Source organism: Pollicipes pollicipes, unplaced genomic scaffold (assembly GCF_011947565.3).
Source record: "Pollicipes pollicipes isolate AB1234 unplaced genomic scaffold, Ppol_2.1 Scaffold_2555;HRSCAF=2994_pilon_pilon_pilon, whole genome shotgun sequence".
Classification (NCBI taxonomy): domain Eukaryota; kingdom Metazoa; phylum Arthropoda; class Thecostraca; order Pollicipedomorpha; family Pollicipedidae; genus Pollicipes; species Pollicipes pollicipes.
In genome coordinates this window covers 32751098-32777010 of record NW_023596136.1, presented here as the reverse complement: position 1 = coordinate 32777010, position 25913 = coordinate 32751098, and the positions used below count along the sequence as shown (strand labels likewise).

Here is a 25913-nt window from a genome sequence, read left to right as displayed (position 1 = left end):
GTCGAACACGTTTTCCGTATTGCCTAGCCTAACGAAACAAAATTGCATGTGTGTAGATTTTCCGTGATTCCCCCTTCTATGGTGGCTATTGAACTTATTTAGGATGAGCCGGTCTTGTGCGTGATTGGTTTGGGAGCCCCGCTTTCCGCTCTTGGAGAACGACGTACGTTGAAGCCACTAAAAGGCAAAGGTATTTTGAACTGATATATATATATATATATATATATATATATATATATATATATATACATTTACTTTCATTGACCCATATTCCGCGCATGAAGTTAAGGGTCCGCCGTCGCCTGTCTTTGGGATACATATTGTTAGCATTCGTGTCGTCTTCCCACTCGTACTGTCTAATTAGCGGCGTGACAACCTCTAATTAGAGACACGGCAGTGACAATTTTGTGACAAAGAGCTGAATGGGTGGCAGTTTGGCGGCCCACGAGAAGATAGCTCTGAGGAGCAGAAAAGAACATGTGGGGTATGGAGACTTTTGTCACCTGCCACAATCAAGGTCCCGTAATAACGACCATCATATTTAAGACGCCGCCCACTCTCCGGTGCTGATAGCAGCCACGCTGACGCAGAACAGTCACCCTATTCCTGGACATTTGGACAGCTTAAATTGAGAGCATGCAAACCGTTGACGAGTACAGAGAAACAGAAGGCTGCGCATCTTTTGTTGTGATTTGATTTTGCATTGTACCCATAATAAATAATCATCAGGTTCATTGCAGTGTGTGGTGTACGGAAATCGACTCAGTAGGATCGACACCTATTGACACCTAATCGACACCTATTGAATCCAACGTTTGCTATGATCAAAGGTAGATCATGGGTGGATCCAGAGAGATCCAGAACACCTCATTGGAGTGCTAACCGCAACCTGGTGAGCCAAAATTTGAAAAAGTGGCTTCAGGCTTGGTTGTGTCGCGTGTCCTTGGCTTGGTTTTGCATTCCGCGACATCTCGTAGGGAACGACATAACTAGTGATTTCGATGCCCGTGGCCGGCAAGGTGGCAGCACTAAACAGCACCGCGGTGGAAGACAGCCGTGCTCGCTGCCGCGGAAGGGGATGGTCTGTCAAGGTTGAGGCCCTGGGCGAGCGGGGTCGCCGTTATTTGGATGCCGAGTTGAAACGTACGAATGCAAAAACTGCTTGCATTGGTTGTTGTTACTCGCCCACCGCGGAACAGGGCGATAAAATCTTGACGTAACACTGGTTTATGAAGACAAAATAATCAGATTTGCTTCTTTTTGCCTCAAGAAGTGTTTCAAACTGCAGACGTGTATCATTTTTGGTCAACGTGGGCCATTTTGGAGCGGGTTAGGCGGTGGGGTGCTTAACCTGGTTAGGGTTGCCACCAGTTTTCCCTTGCATGTGGTTGTCTGAAAATACGCCGACCCTGCAAGGTCGCTTGGCTTTGTTTAGACTGGATTATGATCAGTTTCATTCATCTGGATGCAATATATTTTGTTCTTTACGGGTGAACATGCATCAGGTGCTGAGTTTTGTGTTGTGGTATGTCGTATTTATGGGCAGTGATTGTAACAAAGTGGATGTGCCAGCAGCCACGCAAGCATTCATTGAAATGTTCACTGAACGGTGCTCCCTGTTCTGCATGCCATACCACCACGGTGTTTCCCATGATTTTATACTTGAAGCGATGATGTTTGTTTTGCTAAAAAATGAAAGACAGAATTGGACATATTTATGCAGCCCTATTTTGCGGTCAATATACCTTGTCACCTTTTTCCTATTTCCAGATGCTCATTGATGACCAGCCATCAGCTGATTGGTGATCCTGTTGTGCCAGGGAGCTAAGTGATCTGTTACAAGTGAACAGCTGTGATGCATCATCAAGACTATCTTTTTAATTTTGAGTTTTCTACTGGTACAGTTAACTGCAGCTTGTCTACCAATGTTTCTATACCATGCCACTATTCCTTGGATGAACAGGTGTGCAGGATATCCAAGCTGAAGAGCCTGCCTTCATATATTCTTCCAGGTATGATGCATGCAAGCCTGCCATCACTGGGTTATATTGAGGAAAACATATATGAGTGTGGTTCCATTTCTTTGTGTGCTGAGCACCCAATGTTACAGTAGGGATATGTATCAAGAATTGGTACTGTTCTTGAAGGTTTTAGCTTTTGTAATGCATGCACTGGTCTTGCTTTCCATTGCCTGTGGGAAATATAGGTACCTACTCACCAAATGTTTGTGAAGTGCAGGATATGATTAATTGTGCTTTGTCAGACTTTTTATGACATTTTGGCCAGGCCTGATTGAAGTGCTGTGCCTTCTGCCTGCCATTGTGGCATCAAGTTGACAGCTGGTAGGCCCCAGTCTTGTGGATTGAGATTGGAAATCATAGTTTTACTATGAAAAATGCTCATCTGCAAAATCATGTACCATGTTCTGATTGGGAAGTGGGCACAATGAAAAAAGGAAAAGAAATGGACAGCAGCAATGTCTTTGCCTGGCACAAGTGGTATTTTTTGTGAGGTGTTCATTGATTGCCTCACAGTATCTTCCCAAAGCACAAGCCTTAACATGGCTCATGGACCACTCATGTCTAGTATAAAAAATAAGATACTTTCAAGCATGCTATGACATGACATCACATAATTTAATCAAAAAGGTAGTAATGCAGTTGCTTTGTGTTAGCTGGAGACATAAATGTGAAGTTTTTGAGCACAATGGTTGTTTATCCTTAGGAGTATTATCATTTAATATCTGCAATTTGTGCAGTTCACTGCAGTTAACATACATTTCCCTTTTCCTCAGAGCTCAGGCAGCACCTGGGGGATTTTATTCATGAAAAGACTGCTGAGTTTGAGAGAAAGAACACTCCAGAAATCACTATAGCTGATGATGCATCTGCCATAGAAAGCCTGGCCAAATCAATACAAGACCTGCATACCAAGGTGTGAAACATGACTGTTTTAGCAGTGATAGATGACAGGATTAGGGCATGGATGGTGTGATGTGCGTCGTGCGGATTGATCTTTTATCCAGCCTCAGACAAGATGGATAGTTTGAATCCGTATCTAAAAGCCTGCATTTGTTTTTATTGTAGTCATAGCCAGTGTGTATAGGTTGTATTTTTGTTTTTCCATACCAATTTTTGTTCATGTGCTTGCAGCTATATCACATCATGTTTTGCAATGAAGTTTTCTGCCTGCAATGAAAGATGGCCCTGCCAGGGTTGCTCATCACAATTGCAAGATCAACAATAGTTGTATGCCTCCTGCAGGAGGTGCTGGCATACGCCGGGCCGAACACCACCAGTACAGAGGAGCTGTGCGCCGACATATACGGCCAGGTGGTGCGCTCGGCGGCGCTGGACGCCATGCTGACGCTGGAGCAGACGGCTAGTGGCGAGATGGCCGCCTGCGTGGAGCAGCGCGACCGGGAGCTGGCGGAGCTCGCTGCCAGGTATAGACACTGACTGGCCAGGTGCGGACCCCGAGGCTGGCCAGGTGCGGACCCCGGGGTTGGCCGTCAGGTATGGACCTCGGGGTTGGCCAGGTGCGGACCCCGAGGCTGGCCAGGTGCGGACCCCGGGGCTGGCCGTCAGGTATGGACCTCGGGGTTGGCCAGGTGCGGACCCCGAGGCTGGCCAGGTGCGGACCCCGGGGCTGGCCGCCAGGTATGGACCTCGGGGTTGGCCAGGTGCGGACCCCGAGGCTGGCAGGTGCGGACCCCCGGGGCTGGCCGTCAGGTATGGACCGGACCTCGGGGTTGGCCAGGTGCGGACCCCGGGGCTGGCCAGGTGCGGACCTCGGGGCTGGCCGTCAGGTATGGACCTCGGGGTTGGCCAGGTGCGGACCCCGAGGCTGGCCAGGTGCGGACCCCGGGGCTGGCCGTCAGGTATGGACCTCGGGGTTGGCCAGGTGCGGACCCCGAGGCTGGCCAGGTGCGGACCCCGGGGCTGGCCGTCAGGTATGGACCTCGGGGTTGGCCAGGTGCGGACCCCGGGGCTGGCCAGGTGCGGACCCCGAGGCTGACCAGGTGTGGACCCCGGGGTTGGCCGTCAGGTATGGACTTTGGGACTGGCCAGGTGCGGACCCCGAGGCTGACCGGGTGTGGACCCCGGGGTTGGCTGTCAGGTATGGACTTTGAGACTGGCCAGGTGCGGACCCCGGGGCTGGCCATGTGCGAACCCTGGGGCTGGCTATCAGGTATGGACCTCGGGGTTGGCCAGCTTCAGACAGCAGAACTGGCCGCTAGGTTCCGACTGTAGAGCTGGCCGCCAGGCACGGATCCCGCCGAAGGTGTGTTCTGACCTCCCGTGAGGCTGCTGAAGTGTCGAGGGTCTCACTGTCGGGACGGCGCCCATGGTCAAGCATCCCGCTGTCGTGACCGCACTTGTGGTCGAGCGTCCCGCTGTCGTGACCGCACTTGTGGTCGAGCGTCCCGCTGTCGTGACCGCACTGGTGATCGAGCGTCCGCTGTCGTGACCGCACCGGTGGTCGAGTGTCTTGCTGTCGTGACCGCACTGGTGGTCGAGCGTCCCGCTGTCGTGACGGCGCCGGTAGTCGAGCGTCCCGCTGTTGTGACCGCACTGGTGGTCGAGCATCCCGCTGTCGTGACCGCACTGGTGGTCTAGCGTCCCGCTGTCGTGACCGCACCGGTGGTCGAGTGTCTTGCTGTCGTGACCGCACTGGTAGTCGAGCGTCCCGCTGTCGTGACGGCGCCAGGTTGTCGAGCGTCCCGCCGTCATGACCGCACCGGTGGTCGAGCGTCCCATTGTCGTGACCGCACCGGTGGTCGAGCGTCCCACCGTCCTGACGGCGCCGGTGGTCGAGCGTCCCGCCATGACAGCACCGGTGGTCGAGCGTGCCTCTGTCGTGACGGCACCGGTGACATACCGCTGCCCTGGCCGGCAGGCACGGCGCCGACATGGACCTGGCGGTGGCGTCCCGCAGCCCGGAGCACGTGAACGCGCTGGCCGCCCAGCAGTTCGATGACTCGCAGCTGGTCCAGGTACGCCGGCGGGTGCCGTCGTGGCACATGGCGCCGGACATGTCGACATTCACACGCGTAGTGCGGTTACTAGATCGGTCCAGGAGGCTGCCCGCTTTTTACTCGCTGGCAGGGCGGTCAGGTGGCTGGAATAGCGCGTGACATAGCGTGCTAAGGGCTATGGAGGATAGAGTTGCCCGAGGAATGTATCGGAGTAGTCTGCGCACTGGCGTCGGCCCTGAGCGTTAGTGCCCGCGTCATCGAACCGCTCTGCATCCGGGTATGGTTCGCTGGGTGCTCTCATTATCAGCAGTTAGGTGTTGGACATGCTGTTACAGCAGGCTGTCTAAGGCCATCGAATGAATGGGTGTGTCGTTCGTGACCAGTTTGTTGGGCCGGAGCCGGCAGTTTAGACAGGGGCCGCTGTGTTAGTGCTCTGGTGACTGAAGGTTGTGTGAAGGTTGTCTGGTGAGGGTTGTGTGATACATATGCGGTGATTGGGTTTAGTTTTGTGAGGTTTACATGGCAGCTGGGCTGGTGTCTGGAACATATATCAAGCTGACATAAGTTGAGAAGTGCATTTGCGAGGAACATATGCATGCAGGTAATAGAGTACTATTAGCCTTATTCATCATAGAATGACCAGCAGAATAGGGAAGTGGATGAGTTGGTATTCCGGCAACATACCTTTATTGAAACCATTAACAGAAGTTCAATTCAGTTCAAAGTTGCCAGTTCTTAAATTTTGCAATTTTGCAAAATTTGGAAAAGTGACATTTTTAATTAACTATTGGTATTGGTTCTGATAAAGGCATGCATGCGAGACGTCAATCCATCTATCCGTCTATTCTTCTGGTTATTCTACGAGGAATAAGGCTTTTAGTGCTGTCTTATCTGTATGAAAATAGATCAAACAATAGTCATCCATGTGACGGGCGCTGCATAGCCTACAACAGTCGACGCGCCCCAAAACCCCAAATCGTCATCAGGCAGCCATGTGTATGTAGCAAGAGATGAGCTGGCGCGCTGACGCCCGTGTTGCTTGACGTCTGTCAGCCCGCGCTGGCATGTCGGCTGTAGCTGACGCTCGGGTCTCGCCTCGCAGAGCCGCTGGGAGAGTCACCTGCTCACCCTGCGCCAGACGCAGCGCGAGAACTTCTGGAACTGGCTCACCGGCGTGCACGAGCGCGTGCAGCTGGGCGACACTGACATTCCCAGGTGACACGCGCTCACGGGGGCCCCACGGGCCCAGGCGAGCTCACCCGCACAGCTTCCAGCCACGTTTTCCCGAGATGTTTCGTTTGCGGAGGGTCTCAACCACGATCACCCACTTTCATTCCGAGGCTGTCTTGAAGGATGACGCTGCCTTGTCCATGGCAGGTAGACTTCGGCAACGGGTATTTCCATGTGACAGATTCTTCTTCCTTGTTTACTAATGAGCCGCGTGATGCGTGTAGTTTTTTTGTAGACGTCCTACACCATTGACTTGTGAATATCTATATCCAGCCGCCATGAATGACATACATGCAGCGTGTGTGGAATCTCTGGTTAACAGGTCGTCTCTTGTTGTCTCAGACTTGTAGTGACATATGTCCAAGTATTCCCCTTGTCCTGGTTGCATAATGTCATCTTCAGTAAGCGAGTCAGCAGTTATTCTGCGCACTGGCATCTCCGCGGGGACGGCGGTAACGTTCGTACGAAGTACCGTCGTCGGGCGTATATTGGCTGGCTTGTGCACACATCGATATCGCATTTTGGTACGTTGATGACCCCATCTCGAATGGCCCTGGCGGTCGGCGAGACGTAAAGCCTCAATCATTATTACGTTGATGGCCCGAACCGATGATGGCCTATGGTGAACCGTAGTCTCGCGAAATGTGGTGCATGTTGCATTATGGCACGGTCCTGTGAGTTGATGCGTTGCAGTAGCGCGATTAGCGGTGTATGCCCTGGTGCCAAAGTAGGGAAGCGAAGGCCCTCTCGCTCCCGTCACGTCGAATGCTGGCGCGGCTCCATCGGCGAGCGGGCGGAGCGCCACCGCGCCACCGGTGACGCGTCACCAGTGCGCTACTGACCGGCCCCGTCGCCCCCGACAGACCGGTGGCGCCGCCGACCTCCGCGCAGTCGGAGCCGGTGCCGCCACCGCCGCCGCCGGCGCTGGAAGAGAGCTTCACCATCCACCTGGGCACTCAGCTGAAGCAGATGTACAACCTGCGCCTGCTGGCCGCCGACGTGCTGCAGCCGTTCAGCTACCGCGGCAGGTAATCTGCGCCGCTCTGCCCGGCGGATGGGGAGGGGAGACCTGTTGCGGCAGGTGATCTGCGCCGCTCTGCCCGGCGGATGGGGAGGGGAGCTGGGGTTAGCGGGGGGGGGGGGGGGGGGGGAAGGACATGCCTGTTGCGGCTGCCACGCTGGAGTGGATCCAATGGGATGGCTTAGGGCAGGTAACTGGACTAAGTCATGATGTGGATTCAGCTGTTGATGGTCGGTGATATCACCCAAAGAAGGATGGGACCACTTAATGACGGTGAGCATGGTATGAATATGACAGATACATATGTTAGAATGCTGAAGATCGCTTTCCAGCTACACATAAGTCGGTGAGCGAATGTCGACATGCCTGTTTCCACTGAACTCTGCTTCCCCTGAAAATTGCCGAAATTAGGCAAGTGGTTACCGTTAGATACGTGACGGCATTGGTACTGCCGTAACGTGAGTGAGGCACGGGCGATGCGGCCATTTGCAGTTGTGCAATTCATCGAACCTTAATGCGATTGGACCTACCTTAGAATTTGTAATATAATTTCTGACAGAACGCGGCGATAGCTGAAATATAGACGGTTGTACGGCGTTTATCTCCGTAGCGCTGCGGATGCCAACATTTGGTAGGGTCATTGCGACGTACAGATAAAGATTATGTCGAGAGAATGATGATGTTGGTTTTTACGTGTCTGACTAAACAACTATGCCCGATGTCATCATCAGCCAGAACGTGTTCTCAGACTGATGCATGCCGTCATATCCCTGCCCGTAACAGTAATGCCGGAAATAAACGAGACTGATGTGCCAGAGCAAAGGCGACGGCGTTTGGGTACGTGGACAGCTCGGGTATCCTGTTCCGTTTCCTGTGCCTCCCCGGTGGGCCAGTTTTAGATATAAGGACGTCACGGCGGCCCGCCCGTGTTACGTCGTCCCAATGTTAGTGCACGCCCTTTCAGATTGCCCTAAAGATAATGGGCTAAATATAATGATCTAAAGGGCTTTGTGGCCGCGGTCCGTTGTTCCGTGTGTCGGTGGGATTTTGTTGTGTTCTGTGCGTTGATGTAATACTGGATGGTGTCTTCAGTTCTAACGAAGTGGACCCCAGGCGGATACAGACCGCCATGGATCTGTACTCAAACTCGCTATCCGGCCTGGTCCTCCTGGTCGACAACAGAATCAACTCGTACACCGGACTGAAGAAGGGTCAGTGGACGACTACTGGTCTTATTTGGTCGGTTAGAAGCCGGAAGGGCTGCCCTGGTATCCTGCACACTTCTTCCCGAAGTACATATGAGCTCTTAAGACGTTATCTGCGAGCTTGAAGACACTCAAAAGTATTTTTGCAGGGGCATCTCGGGCTTCCGTGGTTTAACCACGTGCTTACCGTGTACGGAGTGTCGTGTGTGGCTGGAATGGTCGCGTTTGTGGGAATAGCGTGCGAAACTCCACAGTATCTGGCATATGTACGCGTCACATGTGTATCGATTTCGTGTAGCCAATCGCGTATGGGTTCGATTATTTTGATGAGTGATCGACTCCTAGCCTGGCGTGCCGCCGCTGCAGACCGCGCTCGGGGTGCCGGACGTGCTGCCGTCTCCGCCGCGCCAGGTGCAGTTCGCCGGCACCGCCTCCCACCTGTTATCCTCCCTCGGACAGAGTTCGCCGGTCTGGTGTCGCGCGCCACGGAGCTGCACTTCCCGGCGCTCGACTCTCAGCTGGAAGAGATCCGCAACACCGTGCCGGAGGTGTGCGCGTGGCGGGCGGCGCGGCGGCCGGCGGCGCCGCTTGGTGAGGCGGAGGAGAGGCCGGCGGCGGCGCAGGCCCAAATGCGCCCCGGCGACATGTACCTGACGCGGCACTCCAACCTGGCCGCCGGCCACCTGGCCTACCACATCGTGACGGACGTGAGTGGCGGCCGGCGCCGAGTCGACGCACAGCGCCGGCGTGCGGCGCCGAGTCGACGCACAGCGCCGGCGTGCGGCGCCGAGTCGACACATAGCGCCGGCGTGTGGCGCCGCGTCGACGCGTGGTGCCGGCGTGTGGCGCCGAGTCGACGCATAGTGCCGGCGTTATGCGTCGCGCCGTGGCGAGCCGGACAGCCGGGTAGTCTCGGTCTGCGGGACCATCCAGTCGCCGGTCCAAGTCGTGAAGTCATGGTGAACAGCACCGCGCCGGGGCTGCGGGAGGTGACCGTGAAGTGTCGGCACACGGGAGCGGGCAGACGCGGCGCTGCGTCGCGGGGCCGGGGCCTGTGGAGCCGTCCACTCACACCAACGAGGCTACGCCAGCCGGCGCCCCGAGAGTGTCGCGGACGCAGTCGCGGCTCGGCTCCGACCGACCTCTGACCGGCGCGCCTGTGGCCGCAGGACACGCTGCGCGGCGACATCAACTCCCGCCACCCGGTCATCCTGGCGCTGCGTAACGTGCTGAAGGTGGCCTTCCTCGGTGACGTCACGACCCTCAGTATCCCGCTGCTGCTCAGCCACGAGATGAGCGAGGTATGCACCGGCGGCTGCGCTCGGCGGGCGTGTGCGTGCGCGCGCGCGTGGGTGCGTGCATGCATGCGTGCGTGCGTGCGTGCGTGCGTGCGTGCGTGCGTGCGTGCGTGCGTGCGTGCGTGCGTGCTGGTGGGTCCCAGCAGCTGTCGCCTTCGGACCCTGTCATGATGACCTTCAATGTCGCCATCCCGTTCGTTGTTTCAGGAGATGACAGTGGCCTGGTGCATGAAGAGGGTCGAGCTGGTGTACAAGTGCGTCAAGGGCTTCATGATGGAGATGGTCGCCTGGGGCGGCAGCGAAACCAGGACGATCCACTTCATCGTGCCCAAGGTGGGCGATGCTCCATTGCGGTCCCCTGCCGCCCGGACCGGCCAGGGTGGGCGAAAACACCGGCAATGCGGCGGCGTCTTCCGCCGCTTATTCTGCTGCTCACGTGAACGTTTATGACAGGGTACTCGGTTGGCAGGTAGTTTCAGATGATGTCTGCTTCCTGAGCGTCGTGAATAATTTATTCGCTTGTGGGGGGCGGCCGACATAATTAAATCGTACCGTAATAAGTTGCTCCCGCCAAGCTTGTTGGACGGAGCAGGAAATCTGGTGAGAAATAAAAGTAACTATGGCGTCATGAGACGGCTGATGCGATCTGAACTCCGCTGTCTTTATGTAACGCACTTTGCTGTTTGACCCAGCACGGTGCCGAGTGGGGACAGTCAGTGCATGAAAGATGCGATACCCGTCCAGCAGGATCGGCGCGCTGTACCCGCTGATGCGTTTGCAGTGTATTTTCTTTCACATCACGCAGTCCTCTTGCCTGTTGGAATTTTAGGGCATTGCTGTATGCATTCCGCGTGCAATGAGTCCCATAACGTGCGCACAACCGAGCCTCACGCACGGGCTCAACATGGACACTGCCGCCAACTCGCCCCAAGGGTCAACGAACTAGCTGAGTGCATCGGGTACGCGGTAGCGCGAACGCGCGCGTGATCTAGGACGATCAGTTTGCGTTGTTTTCACAGTCATACGTTGTGATTTGGTTGATGTGTGTATGTACGGTGCATAGTTAAGCGTCCGACCTGTTTTCCTGTAAGCCTCTTTTCCCGTCGGCCCACTCTAACCAGCCACTCTCATTCCAGGCCATCTCGGAGGAGGTGTTCTCCAGCGTGGCGAGTATGCTGCCCAACATATTCCGCATATCGAACCCGCTCGTGGTCAAGAGCTCGTGACGGCCGGGGCGACCTCAGCTGGCGTCCTGACCGACACGCAGGGCTGACGCAGCGCCAGGCGCGCCGCGTCGGCCGCGCGGCCGGCGGACATTGTACTCCGCTGCTTATTGGCGCCGCAGCCGGCACACCGGATGTTAGCTGTTGGCATGGTTATTGCACTACCGATGCACATGTTGAGTTTCCTTTAGTTGGTGCGGCCCAGCGGCGGGGCACTTAGACAGAGCTGCGCGACACCGGGCTCACGTACTCATGTTACAAGCACGCAACTGTGATATTTTATTTTGTAATCAATATACGCAAGCACGGCGATTCACGTGTGGAACAGGCCATACGTGTCAAATCTTGCAAACATGACCAGACAAGCGACGACCGATTCAATGTTAGACACATCCGACATACACCTGAAAGGTTCAGTCCTGTTCAAGTCATGTTTGTACCTCGCAGCCCATATCGCCGCCTGGAACACGACCAAGCCGGAATTTTCTAATCGCTGGCAAAAATCTGCCGGTCTCAGGCCGATAACTCCGCCTCGACAGCCAAGAGGGTACAGCCCGGACTGTATACTACAGCCAGCACCGCAAAACAAAACACTACGTCACGCGACACTACCATGGCCGTGGCGCCATCAATCCAGACGTCACATCTCTCAGGCAAGCAGCGGGCGACAACACGCTCCCACACAAACCCATGCGGCGGCGGCGGCGCGTCTATCCGACGCATTCCCGCCGGCCGCGCCCCTGAGCTGTCTACGGTGCGGGGAGGTCAGGTCAGGTCAGCTGCCGGACACCACCGAGCCGAGGTCACGCAGCGAGACGGTGCCAGAGCCTCGGTCCAGCGGCTGCGGCTGTCCGGCGCCCGGCTTCCAGGCGATAAAGTGCAGCACCTCGAACGTGGCCGGCACGGAGCCGTCGTCCTTCTCCGGGGAACTGCCGTACATCTCTGCGGCGGGACAGGCACGGTTACACCGGCACAGGTACCACCGGCGGCAGCAGGTCCCAGAACTATACTGACGTACGAAGGAACGAAGAGCTGCTACCGCACGTGTGAAACGCGGCAGTCAGTCGCACATGCACAGACCCCCACTTAGGTTTTATTATACCGGGAACCGCTTACGTACATCTCTCTTGCGGAGCAGACAGGCCCAGTTTGTTCCAGCCTGGAACAAACTGGGCCTGGGCCTGGAACTTCCAGGCAGTCACCATTCACAATGGCCAGAATCGACACCTGGCCCAGGTACCTCACTTCGTTCAAAGAACTAACTTCCCAAATCTCGTGACGCCGACGCACAAAAACGCTCTCTTAGCGCTCCCTGCCACGCAGGGTGCCAGCGGTCGGCGTACCCTGATAGACGGCGGCGGCGGCCATCATGGTGTCCCGGTTCAGGCGCAGCTTGCGGTTGTAGGCGGCGTTGTTCTCAGCCATGCCCTGCAGATCCCACATCAGCTCGAACATGGACGGGTATCCGACCGTCACCGAGTCCACGTCCTGTGGCGACCGGCAGCCGAGTTATGGACGGCTGGTGGCAAACGGACGCCGTTTGCTGGCAAGCAACGCACAACACGTAAGCTGGACGCCCGCCGTCGTCTGCAGCTTGCAACACACAAGCATCGACTGTTGCAAATGTGCGCCTGCGCATCGTCGTCACGTGTTCCGAAGAGACGAACCACCACAAGACTGGTCTAGCTGCGTCGGACGCGCGTCAGCGGGGGAGGGCGGAGGACACGAGCCAAAATTTGTGTTGGATTCGCCATGTCTTACATTCAAAGTTACATTCAAGGTGGCACAAAGCAGAGCAGTCAGTCAGGGGGGGGGGGGGGGGTCCAGGAACGTAACGACCCTGCTTCAAGACCAGCTGACTTGGAGTATCAACAGACATGAGCGAACAGCCTGCACCCGCCGTCGCCGCCCCCGCTCTAATATTGTCCACTGAGCCACCGAGGCCCCTCGCCTCGAGCCACTCACGATGGTGAGCATGGTGAAGCCGGCCCGGGTCAGCAGGCCGCCCACATCCTGCGCCTTCACGAACGGCGACACGTGCAGGCCGACCCCCTGCAGGATCCGCACGCGCCATCAGTTCCGCGGCCGAGGCACGCCCGGCCGGACCGCCGGCCTCGGCCAGCACACCGGCACACGACCGCGGACCCGCGCGTGCTGGATAGCGCGCCGGCTGACGTCTCGAGCCAAGGTACAATCGCACGGCACAACGAACTGAAACAAACCACATGTATTGGCTACCGAGTCTTGACTTCTGTGGCTGTCTACAGCCGAGCCTATACGGGATGATCGCGGGTGCAGACATCCCACCTCGTTGATTGGAGTTTAAGGGCGCGCCGACATCCCACCTCCACACATCCCCCCGTATGTGCAAGAAGCCGGGCGCGTCCACCGGCACGGCGCCAGGCACTCACTCCCTCGCGCTCTAGGCTGGCCAGCTGCAGCGCACAGCGCAGCTGGTACAGCGTGTCGCCGCCGAGCACGGCGCCCACGAACGCGCCGTCCGGCCGTAAGCACCGGTGCACGCGCCCGAAACAGCCCGGAAGGTCGTTGACCCAGTGGAGGCTGTCGGGGGAGCGGGGCACGCGGTCAGACCGGGGCGCCGTCCGAGCCGTCCGATCCGTCGCCGTCGCCGTCGGCGGCGTCAGGACGTAACGCGTCGAGCAAGCACCAGTGGATCAGGCGGCGGGAACGGTGGTGCGGGGAAGCCAATGCCGCAGGGCGGGTTCAGGACCGACCAGAGGTGGCGCTGTCGACAGTACAGGTGATCACCGCACGTTGATATGTGGCAGCGACGGATCCGAACACGCTATGGAACCCGCCCACCATCGACGGCGCTGATGACGCCGCAGTGCTAGGAGTCCTACACACTGCACTGAAAACTCGGTGTTGGTGGGGGCAGGTTCTCATCGGAGGTTGCGGCGGCTCCTTCGTCATAAAGATCGCGGTGGTTATCAGATGGCGAGCCCAGCCGTCCACGACAGCCGGTTTGGGCAGAGGCTTCACCTCAGGATGCTGGTGACCGAACCAGAGTTCTCACCGGAGGTTGCTGGTGACTGGGCCAGAATTATCATTGCAGGCTACTGGTTCTTGCAGGCTGCATTGCAGGCTGGGCCAGAGTTCTCATCGCACGCTGCTGGCGATCAGAACCGAGGTTCCCACCTCAGGCTGCTGTTAACCGGGCCAGTTCTCACCCGAGGCTTCTGGTGACCGAGCCAGAGCTCTCATCGCACCCTGCTGGTAATCAGAACCGAGGTTCTCACCTCAGTCTGCTGTTAACCAGGCCAGTTCTCACCTCAGGCTGCTGGTGACTAGGTCGACGCTATTCTCGTCCAGCTGGAGCGTCTCCTCGTCCTCGTGGCGCCGGCTCAGCTGCACGCCCTCCGGCGGCTCGGTGGCGGCCAGCAGGGCGTCTGAGAGCTCGCATGCCACCACGTGCCGCACCATGTCCTGGCGGCGCAGCCGGGGCGACGCGGTGAAGGCCGGGCGACCGACCGGCGCAGACAGAGCGCATATAAGGGTCTGCAGCGGGGGCTGAAGGGCCTGACCACAGCATCGAAGAGTGATCAGTACACAATGGGAAGCAAAGCCTGGCCTTCAGCACACTGGTACTGAGATCAGGGCTGTCGGACCATTTTCACTTGGAGCAGCCCAAGCCCTGTAACTTGCATTTATGTCCCTTCAACCGAACACGGAGCATTGCCAACCAAACAGACCATGTTGACGCACCATTGGAGCAGTATAAGGAAACACCAAGAAATGCAACGATGTTCTCTCGCCGCGGTTCGGTGCTCGAGCAGCCGTCCTTGACATTGTGAGGGCAGTCGAAAAGCGCCGCCCTTTGTGTTTGGTGCGGGCCCGGCTGTACAAAGGCGCCGATGACCAACTGATTCGGAGGTCTAGCGATCGGCGGCAGGGTTGGCTGCCGGCCGCGCTGGCACGGCAAGCCGAGAGCGGCCCCGAGGGACGAGGAACTCCGAATCATGTGCTCCGGGTGCTATAGCTGGGTGGTACACATACGCGTCGGAAAAGATCCTTTCATTCCTGCGCGAGACCAATGTAAGCTGTGGAGCTCGGCTATTCTAGGCATTCAGAACCGTGACCTCTCTGGGGACGGGTCAAAGAGGGTGGCACTCTGCCGTCTTACGGAAGGGGGATTCCTTCAGGTGTTTCCAGTCATCTGCACATAAATTTTGACTCATGTAAAATGTGAGTTTAGTTGCTGTTCATTAGTCAACTCAACTTCTAAAAGCGATTGTGTGTTTAGGAGCAGAGCATTGTCTGTTAAATTCTAGCTCGTTCTGATCGAGGAAATACACATAACATACATGTGCAGTGAGCACATCTTTCTCTTCCTGGTGCGCTGTGCCGGGGCTGCTTTATGGTGCACGCAAAACGAACCTTACGAACCTGAACGCCCATACCGTGTGGCAGGCAGAGCAAGTTTGCATTCATATAAGTCATGATGCACTTATTCAATGTAATTATTAAGAGGGCACTTCACGGCGGCAGCTGGCGCGGTGCGTCGGCCAACTACGCGAGAACATTACACAAATCATAAAATAATATTTCCATTTTCCCTATTTGCAAAACAATGTGGTCCAGATGCAAAGGGTTGGTCAGGGTGTACTTTCCTACCTAACGTTAGAAAAAATCATTGTACACCATTCGTCGTGTTTAAGGCATGACATATCGTAAATAATCTCAAAACAGGTAGAATCATGCTCCTACCTTCGAATTTCAATAACTTCGATGGCGGGCCCCCGAGCGCCGCGCGCACCACACCGCCTGGACTCCCCAGCGCCGTTTCCGCGTTGCCGTTGCGTAAATACAATATTTGTGCGTACCAAGAACTGTACAAAATGTACGGGACCAAAGAAAACCATTCGTCATGTTTAAGGCAGGACAACCATAACCTAACTGCGAACCATAAAAATATTTACTAAACATAAACCATATTTACCATAACCATATTTACCATATAAACCATATTAACTGCGAACCATACTATAAACCATAACTATAACTATAAACTATACTATATAAACCATACTATAACTATAAACCATATTTACTGCGAACCATAAAAATGTACCGGGACAAGGTAGCAAGAATCCATGAAATTTGATCCTCGACGCCAACGGGACCATGGGTTGCAGGGGGATTGGGTGGGGAATGTAAAGCAAAATGAGAACATGGCAGCTAAATAAAAGCTCACTATATGGCACCTATATATGGCATGGAACATGGATGCCAATGACATGCTGGGTTGAAGGGGATATAGGGTGGGGAGGTTAGGTTAGGTTAGGTTAGGTTAGGTTAGGTTAGGTTAGGTTAGGTTAGGTTAGGTTAGGTCAGGTCAGGTCAGGTCAGGTCAGGTCAGGTCAGGTCAGGTCAGGTCAGGCTAGCTTAGCTTAGCTTAGCTTAGGTTCTGGTCTATTCTCAGTTAGGTTAGGTTAGGTTAGGTTAGGTTAGGTTAGGATATGTTCTGGACTATTCTGGCCTGCGTGTTTCATAAATGTACCTAAACTCGATAAGAAACGATTTTGGTTGCTTTATCATTGTAACCTTGGTCCCATACATGTTTTATGGTTCTTGATAAGCAGAAATATTGTGCTTTCGCAACAACGTAGAAATGGCGCTTGGAAGTCGAGGCAGTGCGGTGCGGGGCGTGCGGCGCTCGGGAGCTCGCTATCGTATTTATTAAAATTCGAGGGTAGGAGCATGATTCTATCTGTTTTGAAATTATTTACGATATGTTCCGCCTTAAACACGACGAATGGTTTACCTTGGTCCCGTACATTTTGTAGAGTTCTTGGTAAGCAGAAATATTGTATTTACGCAACGGCAACGCAGAAACGGCGCTGGGGAGTCCAGGCGGTGCGATGCGCGCGGCGCTCGGGAGCTCGCCATCGAAGTTATTGAAATTCGAAGGTAGGAGCATGATTCTACCTGTTTTGAGATGATTTACGATATGTGCCGCCTTGAACACGACGAATGGTGTGCAATGATTTTTTCTAACGTTAGGTAGGAAAGTACACCTACACCGAACGGTTGCAGCATCTCAGGGTATTCTTATTTCATTGACCTAGGTCAGACAGCATGACAAAACCTTGCTACTAGTTTTCAAAACTACACTCACAGCAAACAATTGCTCACTGCATATCACGGGTACAGTTTCTCAAAACAAAGTCAGAGGGTGACCTGCCACCATAAATGCACAACAGGCTTTTCCTTGCAGATAGCTGATGTTCATCATCTTGAATTGAATGCATGTGTGTGGGTGTCAGTGGGGAGGGGGCCTGGAGTCTCAACTAAATGGGAAACTACACTCCTGGTGTGTGCTGCTAGGTATATGGTGTGCATGCCCCATCACTAATGACCGCAAACAAAATAGGCACATTAGACATAACAGTGCTAGAATGTGCATGTACCCACATCATAATTCTACTTTGTTGGGTCAGTGTGTACATTGCAAGGCCAGCTGTCATTATTAGTTATTGGGTTTTAAGGGCATGCCAAATGCAGTGGTTGTTTATGCCAAAAGCAGCCAATGTGTGGCTGAAAAAGGTTTTAGTCATTGCCAAAAATGGCAGGATCAGTGTAATGGGGGAACAAACTGTTGAGCTGCAGGCAGAAAATCTGGTAAGAGGCCACTTTGCCAACACTGGTCCTATACCAGTGTCTGGCAATTTAGCACTTATTGCTCACCTTGTCAAAATGCTTGAAGACATACCCCTTGCCACAGCCCAGGTCCAATATTGTGTCAAATTGACGTTTAATGTCAAACACTCTATCAGCAACTCTCCATCCCACCTGGAAGTTCGCAATTTTCAGTCACAACAGCCACATTAAAAGACAGTACTGATGATTCATCACAGTAGTTCTGGTACATATCTGATGGCTCTGACTGTGATGGCATGAAGTGAAAAGGGAGACTACAGTAAATGTTGTGATTTACTGATATTGTTTATAAACCATCAATTGTATCTTATTTACTTACAAATATAGTTGAAAACATATGCAACATTCCCTAGAGTCAAGAGAGTGTAAGCTAATGAATGAAAACAACTAACTCACCTCTTCTTTTACATAGTCATATACTGATGAGTCAGGCTGTTTTCCTGCATAGTTCCTTTGTAACTCTTTGACTTTTCTATCAAATATGCTGGCAGATGCACATTTAGAACTGGTGGATACTGGTGCAAGTCTGTCTGCCTTCAACATGGTATTTGCTAATTTTCTAGCTATTGTTTGCAAGCCACCTTGCCAAAACCATGTGCTTAACATTTTGCTAGCTTCCAACCTTGCATAAAAATAAGCAGTACCTTATATCTTTCTTACTGAATTATATATCAATCAAGGTAGTGCAAATTGACTATGATCACACCAGATAACAGAAGCCGAGAGTTGCTACAGCGTGTGAAGTGTAGTTTTGTGGGGCAATGCAGTTGGTCATCTTGCAGGGTTCAAAGAAGAGGCTACATACCTGAAAAACAAAAATCCTCACAACATTTGCATCCCATGGCAAGGGTTATAACCCTAGAAAATTTGTGGCATTGCAAAATATATTGGCCCAACCATACGGTGTAGCATTGCATAACACTGGACCCAGACATGGTCCCTTTGCTTCTCAACAATCAATGGCATTCGGCACCCAGCTAGGACCTCGGGCCTTAAATGGATGTTCACGCTACAGGCTCCGTGAAACGATGCCACAAAGCAGGACGCGTCGTCATTTGGGATGGCTTTCACACTACTATTGCATGAAACACAGACCACTTCCTGTCTGCATGGAACATCGCTCACGGAAACATGGAAACCAATATAGAATGGCACGAGATTGAGTATCTTCCTACATTTCAAGTCAGGATCTTCCGACCTTCTCTACCGCCGCATGTGAATCAAGTGCTTTGCAGCTGTCTACGCCTAGGGCTACCACATTGATACCATATCCCCTCACCAACAACCCCAAACTTAGCGGTCAAGTCAGTGACAGTGACAGTTCTGGTCTCTAGAGCGAACTGTGTCCACGACACCCGTCAGTGACGGAATTGGCACATGCCAGTTGAGGCCGTCCCGTTTCTGATACCCCGCGCCGTTCGGTACACAACGACAGGTCGATCCGCCAGTTCTCAACCCTCAGTTTTTCTTACGCCGGGGATACACATGTCTCAGGAAGCAACCGTGCGGTGTCTAAGACTGCGCAAGCAACAGCGGTTTAATATGAACGTTCGTGAATTAACGACGAGACGGCCCTGATGAAAGGTGCGCCGCTAGCTGTGCATACCACAATGTGCTCTGTCTTCAGCAGCATCCTGCATAATTTAATGCTCACAAAAGAAGCTGGCGGGGTCATCAAAATAAACACGGTGTGCAACTTGATGATGATGATGATTTGGGGTTTTAGGGCGCATCGACTGCTGAAGGTCATGCAGCGCCCATAACTATCAATTTATGCAGAGTTGTCAATCAGAGAAGTGTATCAATCAGGTCACCCTATAGAGCCATGATGATCGGCCCTAGCATCATGATGAAAAGATTACAGGGAAATCTATAGCGCGAAGGAACTGGAGCACTTTCCAAAACTCGACGATGTTCGAAGAATCCCCTAAAAAGTCGCATAGCGTGCGACTCTGGACGCGGCGTCCGAAAAACTGCGCTCTCGTTGCATTAAGGTGGCGGCAAGCGACCAGTACGCGATGCACGGTCAGTGGATCAGAGCATCGACCGCAGCATGGTCTGTCGCCAGCCAGTAGCAGGTGACGGTGCGTAGCATATGTGTGACCTATGCGTAGCCGGCAAAGAGCAACTTCTTCCACCCTATTGTCCCGAAAGCACGACTGCCATAATCCAATGCGGGGTTTCACCGACTGCAGCTTGTTGGCGCTCAGCGAGTTCCAGTGGAACTGCCATCGCTTCTGCATAAACAGCGACACTGCGGGGTACATGTCTTGAGCTGGTAGTGGTGTTTTAGGAATTTTAGTCCCTGTCGTAGCGCGCTTTGCTGCCGCGTCAGCAAGATCATTTCCGCATATCCCCACGTGACTTGGGAGCCAGCATAGAACGACCGTTTTTCCTGCTCGATCCAGTGAGCTAAGACGAGATTAAATGTCCTGAACTAGTGGATTCGACGGGGAAAAGCCGCCAACAGCCAAGAGGCTGCTCAAGGAGTCTGAAAGAATTAAATGCAGATTGCTATCGTCCACTCCAATAAAACAGAAAGCTTTGCTGATGGCTATAAAGTCGGAGGTGAAGACCGACGCGTGTGGAGGCAGCGTGAATGACCGTGTTGTGGATCCACACACAAAAGCGCACCCCACACCTGCGTCCGTCTTTGGGCCATCCTTGTAAGTCGTCATGCACCCGTCAAAAGATGCTATGTGTTCTAAGGCTGCCCCTTTAAGTTCCGTCATGAGAACGCGTTGCTTTTGCATGTTTGATAACGAAACATCCACTCTTGGCGATGCTAGCTCCCAAGGAGCAGTCTTTATGGGTTTATACCTGATGACACGTCGTAGGTTGAGGCCGCTCGCGTCTAAAAGTCCTCTCATTCGTACACAAAAAGGAGAAGTTTTTGGTGACCGTTGACGTAGGAAAAGCCTTTGTAAGCTACGCGAAAACACTGCTTTGAAGGTGGGATGATCTGGGAACTGCGCCAGCTTGCACGTGTAGCGCAGTCCCAGCATCTGCCTTCGCAATGCTAGTGGGGGCTCGTGAGCCTCCACCAGAAGACTGTTCATGGGCGATGTCCGAAAAGCCCCTGTGACGATACGGAGTGCGGCGTGATGCACCGTGTTCAGAGTACGTTTAATCAGGTCTGATGTGCTGTCATAGATAAAACAGCCGTAGTCAAGTTTCGAACGAATCAGGGAGCGATATAGGAGTAAGAGTGTTCTCCTGTCAGCACCGTATGATGTACGTCCCACACACCTCAGGATGTTAAGATATCATAAACATTTGTCGCGGAGATTTCTTATGTGCTCACGGTATGTTAGGCGTCGGTCAAATCGTATACCGAGAAATTTCGCGGTATTCTCATTGGCGACGCGTTGCCCATACAGCCTGATTTCCACTTCAGGACAGTGACGCCGACGACGACAGAAATGAACTGCAGTTGTCTTCGACGTAGAAAACCGGAAACCATTGAGCACACTCCACTTCTCCAGACGTGTGACAGCCAGCTGAAGCTGTCGCTCCATCGTGCGAGTGGTCGACGAACTACACCAAATAGCAAAGTCGTCCACGAAGAGAGAACGGCTGATCCCATGTGGAAGCGTTTCCCCTATATCGTTTATCATCATTGCGAAAAGAATGACACTTAATACGCTGCCCTGAGGCACACCATTATCCTGCGGATACCTGTCGGATTGATAAGAACCAACACGCACCCGGAAGAATCTGTCAGTCAAAAAGTTTTGTAAAAACTTTCCCATGTGACCACGGATGCCACAATCGAGTAACTTCATCATAGTTCCATGTCTCCATGCGGTATCATAGGCTTTTTCTATGTCAAAAAAGATGGCGCCGGTATGACGTTTGCTGATAAAACCGGCCCGTACTACGGTATCAAGAGTTAACATGTGGTCAATCGTGCTCCTGTTCTTACGGAATCCGCACTGAGCATTCGTGAAAAAGTTTTGGCGTTCTAAAGTCCACGAGAGCCGCACATTCACCATTCTTTCCATAAGCTTATACAGCAAAGATGTGAGAGCGACCGGGCGATAGTCAAGGGCGTTCCTTCCACTTTTCCCGGGCTTTAAGATAGGCACTTCTAGGGCCTCTCGCCAGATTGGCGGGAAGTTACCTGACTCCCATACACAGTTGAAAAGTGCCAGCAACGCTCGTAGTACACGGTGAGGAAAATGCCGTACCATGTCATTGTGGACGAGGTCGGGCCCCTCCGCTACGCTACGCAGCGAGCGAATGGCCGCTTCAAGTTCCATCATGGTGAAATGCTTGTTGTATGTCAGGATGTCATCTGTGTGAAAATTAACTTGCGAAGTTCCACATCTAGCCCTGTGTCGCAAAAACCGTGGATCGCAAGTGCCATTTCGGCAACGCTCTGACAAGGCTTCCCCGATGGCTTCCGCGACATCACTTGGGTGAGTGATGTCTTGATTTCCCACTCGCAGTACGGGAAGTGAGATTGGTGGGTGCAATCCAGCTATTCTTTTAATGCAGCTCCATACATGCGATGTCGGCGTGTGGCGATTGAGTGAGTTGACATAGCTGCGCCAAGATGCACGTTTCGCCTCTCGAATAGTGCGGCGTGCGGCCGCGCGTGCTTGCCTGAAAGCCAAAAGGTTTAATGTATTGCTGTGCCGGTCAAAAGCCCTGAAAGCTCTCCGACGTAAACGAATAGCGTCGCGGCACTCGTCGTTCCACCAAGGGACAGGGATGCGACGAGGGCATCCGGAGGTGCGTGGAGTGTATTCGCTTGCCGCGTCCAGAACACAAGACGTAAATTCCTCCGCGGTCGGCGTCATCGAGTCGGAATCGTTAGAAAATACTTCCTCTAGGCGGGTACCAAATCCGCCCCAGTCCGCCTTCTTGAAGTTCCAACGCTGAGGTCGCGTACCAAGAGCAGTACCATCGCGGTACCGAACCCAGACCGGGAAATGGTCACTTCCGAGGGGGTCTTCTGAAGCATCCCAGGTGAAATGTGGTAGCAACTGCGGACTACAAATGCTCAGGTCTAGTACTGACGATCGTCTTGATGGCAATGTAAAATAGGTTCTCGCTCCCGTATTTAATACACACAAGCCTTCGTCATGCACGAAAGCTTCGCACAGCCTGCCACGAGTGCTCGTGGAAGCACACCCCCACACAGTATGATGTGCATTAAAATAGTCTAAAACGAGTGGAGGGGAAGGAAGCTGAGAGACTAACTCTCTTAGTCCTACAGATGGAAATGAAACCCCAGGTGGTAAGTAGAGAGAGCAGACAGTTATGGCACGGTGGTTGGAATTCACTGATGCTGCGACAGCTTGCAGGTCTGTTCTTAACACCAGGCGCCGTGTAGGTACGCTTTGGTGTACAGCCAGCAGAACGCCACCGTAAGCAACGGTGTCTGTTGACATGTCAGTGCGGAAGGTAGTGTACCCTTTCAGGCCAAAGGCCGCATCAGGCGCCAACTTGGTCTCTTGGAGACATATGGCTACCGGGCAGTGCGCGCTTAAAATTGCCTGCAAGTCCTGGGTGCTTGACCTTACACCTCTACAGTTCCACTGTAAGACCGACTGAATGAGGGGGCTTTAAAAGCAATGTGATGTTTTAAAAGAACTCAGCAGCGCTGGAGCCCGGCCGATGGCTGTTGGTCCTGCCTTCAGAACCGTTTCCCACAGAGACCGGGCGGATCCTGGGACGCATTCGGGGACTACCGCCATCCGTTGGCGAAATCGGCCCTGGCGGACCACGCTTTTCCGGGCGGCCCGTCCTAAACGGGGCCGGCGCCGGCGACGTCGTGGTCCTAGGTGGCGGTGGTGGCGGAGGACCCATAGGCGGGTCTCTCTGCGGGTCGGAGGGGCCTGCGGGAGCCTCCACACGCCTTCGGGGCGGCGGGAGGGTCTCCCCCGTTGAAGCGGTCACCTAGTCCGCTCCAGACAGCCGGCTGGCTGCCTTGGCACGCTCCTGGTCTGCCAGGCGTGCCCGCTTTGCCTCACGGGCGCGCCTGTCTGCCTCGTGACGCTCCAGCGTCTCTGCCGTTCGCGAGCTCGCGCTCGCCAAGGTTGTGTTAGTCGTCGGGCTGGCAGACAGGGGGGCAGCCGACAGCGCCTGGTTACCCCGGTCACGCCGAACCACCGTCCAACCACCGTCCTCTGCCACCGACGGCGAAACCCCTGCGGGGGGCGAGGAGGTTGGCAGCACGGTCTCCTTCGGCCGCTCCAGCGAGGAAGGGGGAGCCAGGTCTGCCAGACTGGAGTCCAGCGCCTGGTTCGTCGACACAACCGAGAGACCAAAGGACTTCAAGAGCGCTACAAACTGAGCAGCGGTCATCTGATCAGTGGAGGCCGGACGTGCGGTGGAGATCTTAGCCTTTTCGGCGTATGATGTTCGAGGGTGGCTCTCCTCGTACAATGTTTTGGCCTCGCGAAAAGAGATATCGCGAGTGGTCCTAATGGAGATAATTTCTTTTTCCTTCACGTACGCTGGGCACATGCGGTCGTAGGTGGTGTGCGGGGCCTGGTCTTTGTCACAATTCACACAACACGCTCTCTCTGAATCGCAAAACTCCGTTGTGTGCTCGGAGGAAGCGCATTTCCCACAGGCAGGTTTGTTGCGGCAGTACTGTTTGGTATGACCAAATCGCTGGCAGTTGAAACCTCGCATGGGGTTTGAGATGAAAAGGCACACCTTCACACGCGCGTATCCAACGCGTATTTCAGAAGGAAGATCCGGGCGATTGAAAGTCAAGATGATGTTATTTGTTGGCAGTTGCTCAGTTCCTTTTCTCGTGGAGATCCTCCGTGCGGCAGTGACGCCGAACGCAGACAACTCGTCAGCAATCTCTTCTTCACTGACGTCACGCAGGTCGAAGCAGTTAATTATTCCTCTGGATGTATTATTTTTCAGGTGTGGTGTCACTCGGATAGGTACAGAAACGTCTCGTTTGCCATCCTTGTCCCGAACGCAGTACGTGAATTCGGCTGCAGCCATCGCACGATCCGCCTCTGCTCCGTTAACAAACTCGACCTCTAGCCCTCCATCACGCAATTTGTCGCACCGCACCACATTTCCAAATCGGTCACATCCGTTCTTTCGCTGAAACGGCGAGAGAGACGAGAGCCTTGTCTTGTCACTTTGGAAAACCAAAATTCGGGGAGATGGCGAAGATTCCCCGCTGCTTTCCGTTCTGAACGTGGTCCTTCCCCCTCTCGGGGGTCGGGTGGTTTTTTGATTATGAGATGCCATGGAAGTTCAGTGAAGTTTCGACACCGGGGCTCCCCACCCACCTCGGACCCAACTGGGGGACGTCCCAACACTCCCTCGGGAGGTGGTCACCGTCAGGGCTACCCCGGTGCTATACGGGGCGAACGACGCCTCCCACACGGCCAGGTGTAACCGGGGAGACCCCTCCCCGTCCTGACCGTGGTTCAGCGCCGCCACCCCTTGACCCCTTAAGCCGCTGCGCGCGGTCAGGCGCCCCAAGCAGAGACCCGCAAAGAGCATCCAACCGCAACGCGAGCGACAAGCCGCTAGACCCGTGTGGGGCCCCACGGGCCCCCCACGCCCCCAGATATTCTGGTCAAAGTGGAGTGTTGGGACGCGCCGTGACTGACCCGCACGACGCGCCCCTCAGCCACCAGGATCCGATCAACCCGGGGACGTGAGCGAGGGGGCACGGCGACCCCGATAAAACGAGGATGAGGAATGGTGATAGGGCCGGATGCGGGGGTGCGGGTAAAGTGGAAGGAGCGGGCGGGACAAGGAGCAGGAGCTCACGTACAGGCGGGGTCGCTACGCCCTGAGAGGACCAGCTTGCGCTGTCCACCCGTTACCGGAGCTGGGACCCGAGGGGGCGCTAGTCCCCTACACCAACCGAAGCCGGTGCCCCTGCGGGGGGTGTGCAACTTGAAATGTTGCCCCAAAAGAAGGTGTTCACAGTCGAGATAAAGACATGCCAACCTTTTTAAATGACGCATATCTTTCAAAAGACTCGAAAAGCTATGAATGTTTATTTTTACGTGGCTTTTCGCATTTTGAAAGTAACGATGGATAATAATTAACGAATTAACGTCTATACAATATACCTATTACAAAACCTCATGACCACAGTAGAAAAGCGAAGAGGAAAACAACCTCACCAAACCGAAGCACACATGTTGGTTTGGATATAACCGACGTAAACATGGCTATCGCCGTACGCGAAACAGGTAGCTGTACGATTTGGTCATGATCACAATACACTCCCAACGCGTCGGTACGATAAACAATCACAGTGACGGTGATTCAGCATTG

General features: G+C 54.1%; 2 protein-coding genes across 5 annotated transcripts; one reads left to right on the top strand and one right to left on the bottom strand.

Moving 5' to 3' along the window:
• Positions 1–1039: 1039 nt before the first annotated feature.
• LOC119105304 (protein C12orf4) lies at positions 1040–11090 on the top strand. Of its 2 annotated transcripts, none has more exons than XM_037228782.1 (12): positions 1040–1081; positions 1771–2012; positions 2795–2934; positions 3264–3445; positions 4900–4996; positions 6081–6193; positions 7072–7236; positions 8322–8440; positions 8894–9141; positions 9604–9735; positions 9940–10065; positions 10869–11090. In XM_037228782.1, the coding sequence occupies exons 2-12, from the start codon at positions 1856–1858 to the stop codon at positions 10956–10958; spliced, it is 1569 nt and encodes a 522-aa protein (XP_037084677.1). In that variant the 5' UTR covers positions 1040–1081; positions 1771–1855; the 3' UTR covers positions 10959–11090. The 2 variants fall into 2 exon arrangements, with proteins under 2 accessions (XP_037084677.1, XP_037084669.1); XM_037228774.1 differs by lacking the exon at positions 1040–1081 and adding an exon at positions 1095–1143.
• A 130-nt stretch (positions 11091–11220) lies between these two features.
• Positions 11221–18806, bottom strand: LOC119105322 (arginine-hydroxylase NDUFAF5, mitochondrial). 3 transcript variants are annotated; one of them, XM_037228793.1, is made up of 8 exons: positions 18762–18806; positions 18033–18441; positions 17664–17768; positions 14248–14402; positions 13367–13517; positions 12921–13007; positions 12299–12443; positions 11221–11897 (listed from the first exon to the last, which is right to left on the bottom strand). In XM_037228793.1, the coding sequence occupies exons 2-8, from the start codon at positions 18240–18242 to the stop codon at positions 11731–11733; spliced, it is 1020 nt and encodes a 339-aa protein (XP_037084688.1). In that variant the 5' UTR covers positions 18243–18441; positions 18762–18806; the 3' UTR covers positions 11221–11730. The 3 variants fall into 3 exon arrangements, with proteins under 3 accessions (XP_037084688.1, XP_037084696.1, XP_037084702.1); XM_037228801.1 differs by having other exon boundaries at positions 18732–18798; XM_037228807.1 differs by lacking the exon at positions 18762–18806 and adding an exon at positions 18621–18639.
• Between the last annotated feature and the right edge of the window lie 7107 nt (positions 18807–25913).

Bases quoted from the DNA above. Each gene is read 5' to 3' on its own strand.
- LOC119105304 (XM_037228782.1), top strand. From the start codon at position 1,856: ATGCATCATCAAGACTATCTTTTTAATTTTGAGTTTTCTACTGGTACA. The intron at 3,446-4,899 runs GTATAGACACTG...CCTGGCCGGCAG, and splicing joins CTGGCGGAGCTCGCTGCCAG to GCACGGCGCCGACATGGACC. The intron at 10,066-10,868 runs GTGGGCGATGCT...CTCTCATTCCAG, and splicing joins TCCACTTCATCGTGCCCAAG to GCCATCTCGGAGGAGGTGTT.
- LOC119105322 (XM_037228793.1), bottom strand. From the start codon at position 18,242: ATGTTAAGCACATGGTTTTGGCAAGGTGGCTTGCAAACAATAGCTAGA. The intron at 14,403-17,663 runs GTGAGCAATAAG...CTGCGCCGCCAG, and splicing joins TCTTCAAGCATTTTGACAAG to GACATGGTGCGGCACGTGGT. The intron at 11,898-12,298 runs GTACGCCGACCG...GTCCCGCCGCAG, and splicing joins CGCCGCCGCCGTCTATCAGG to AGATGTACGGCAGTTCCCCG.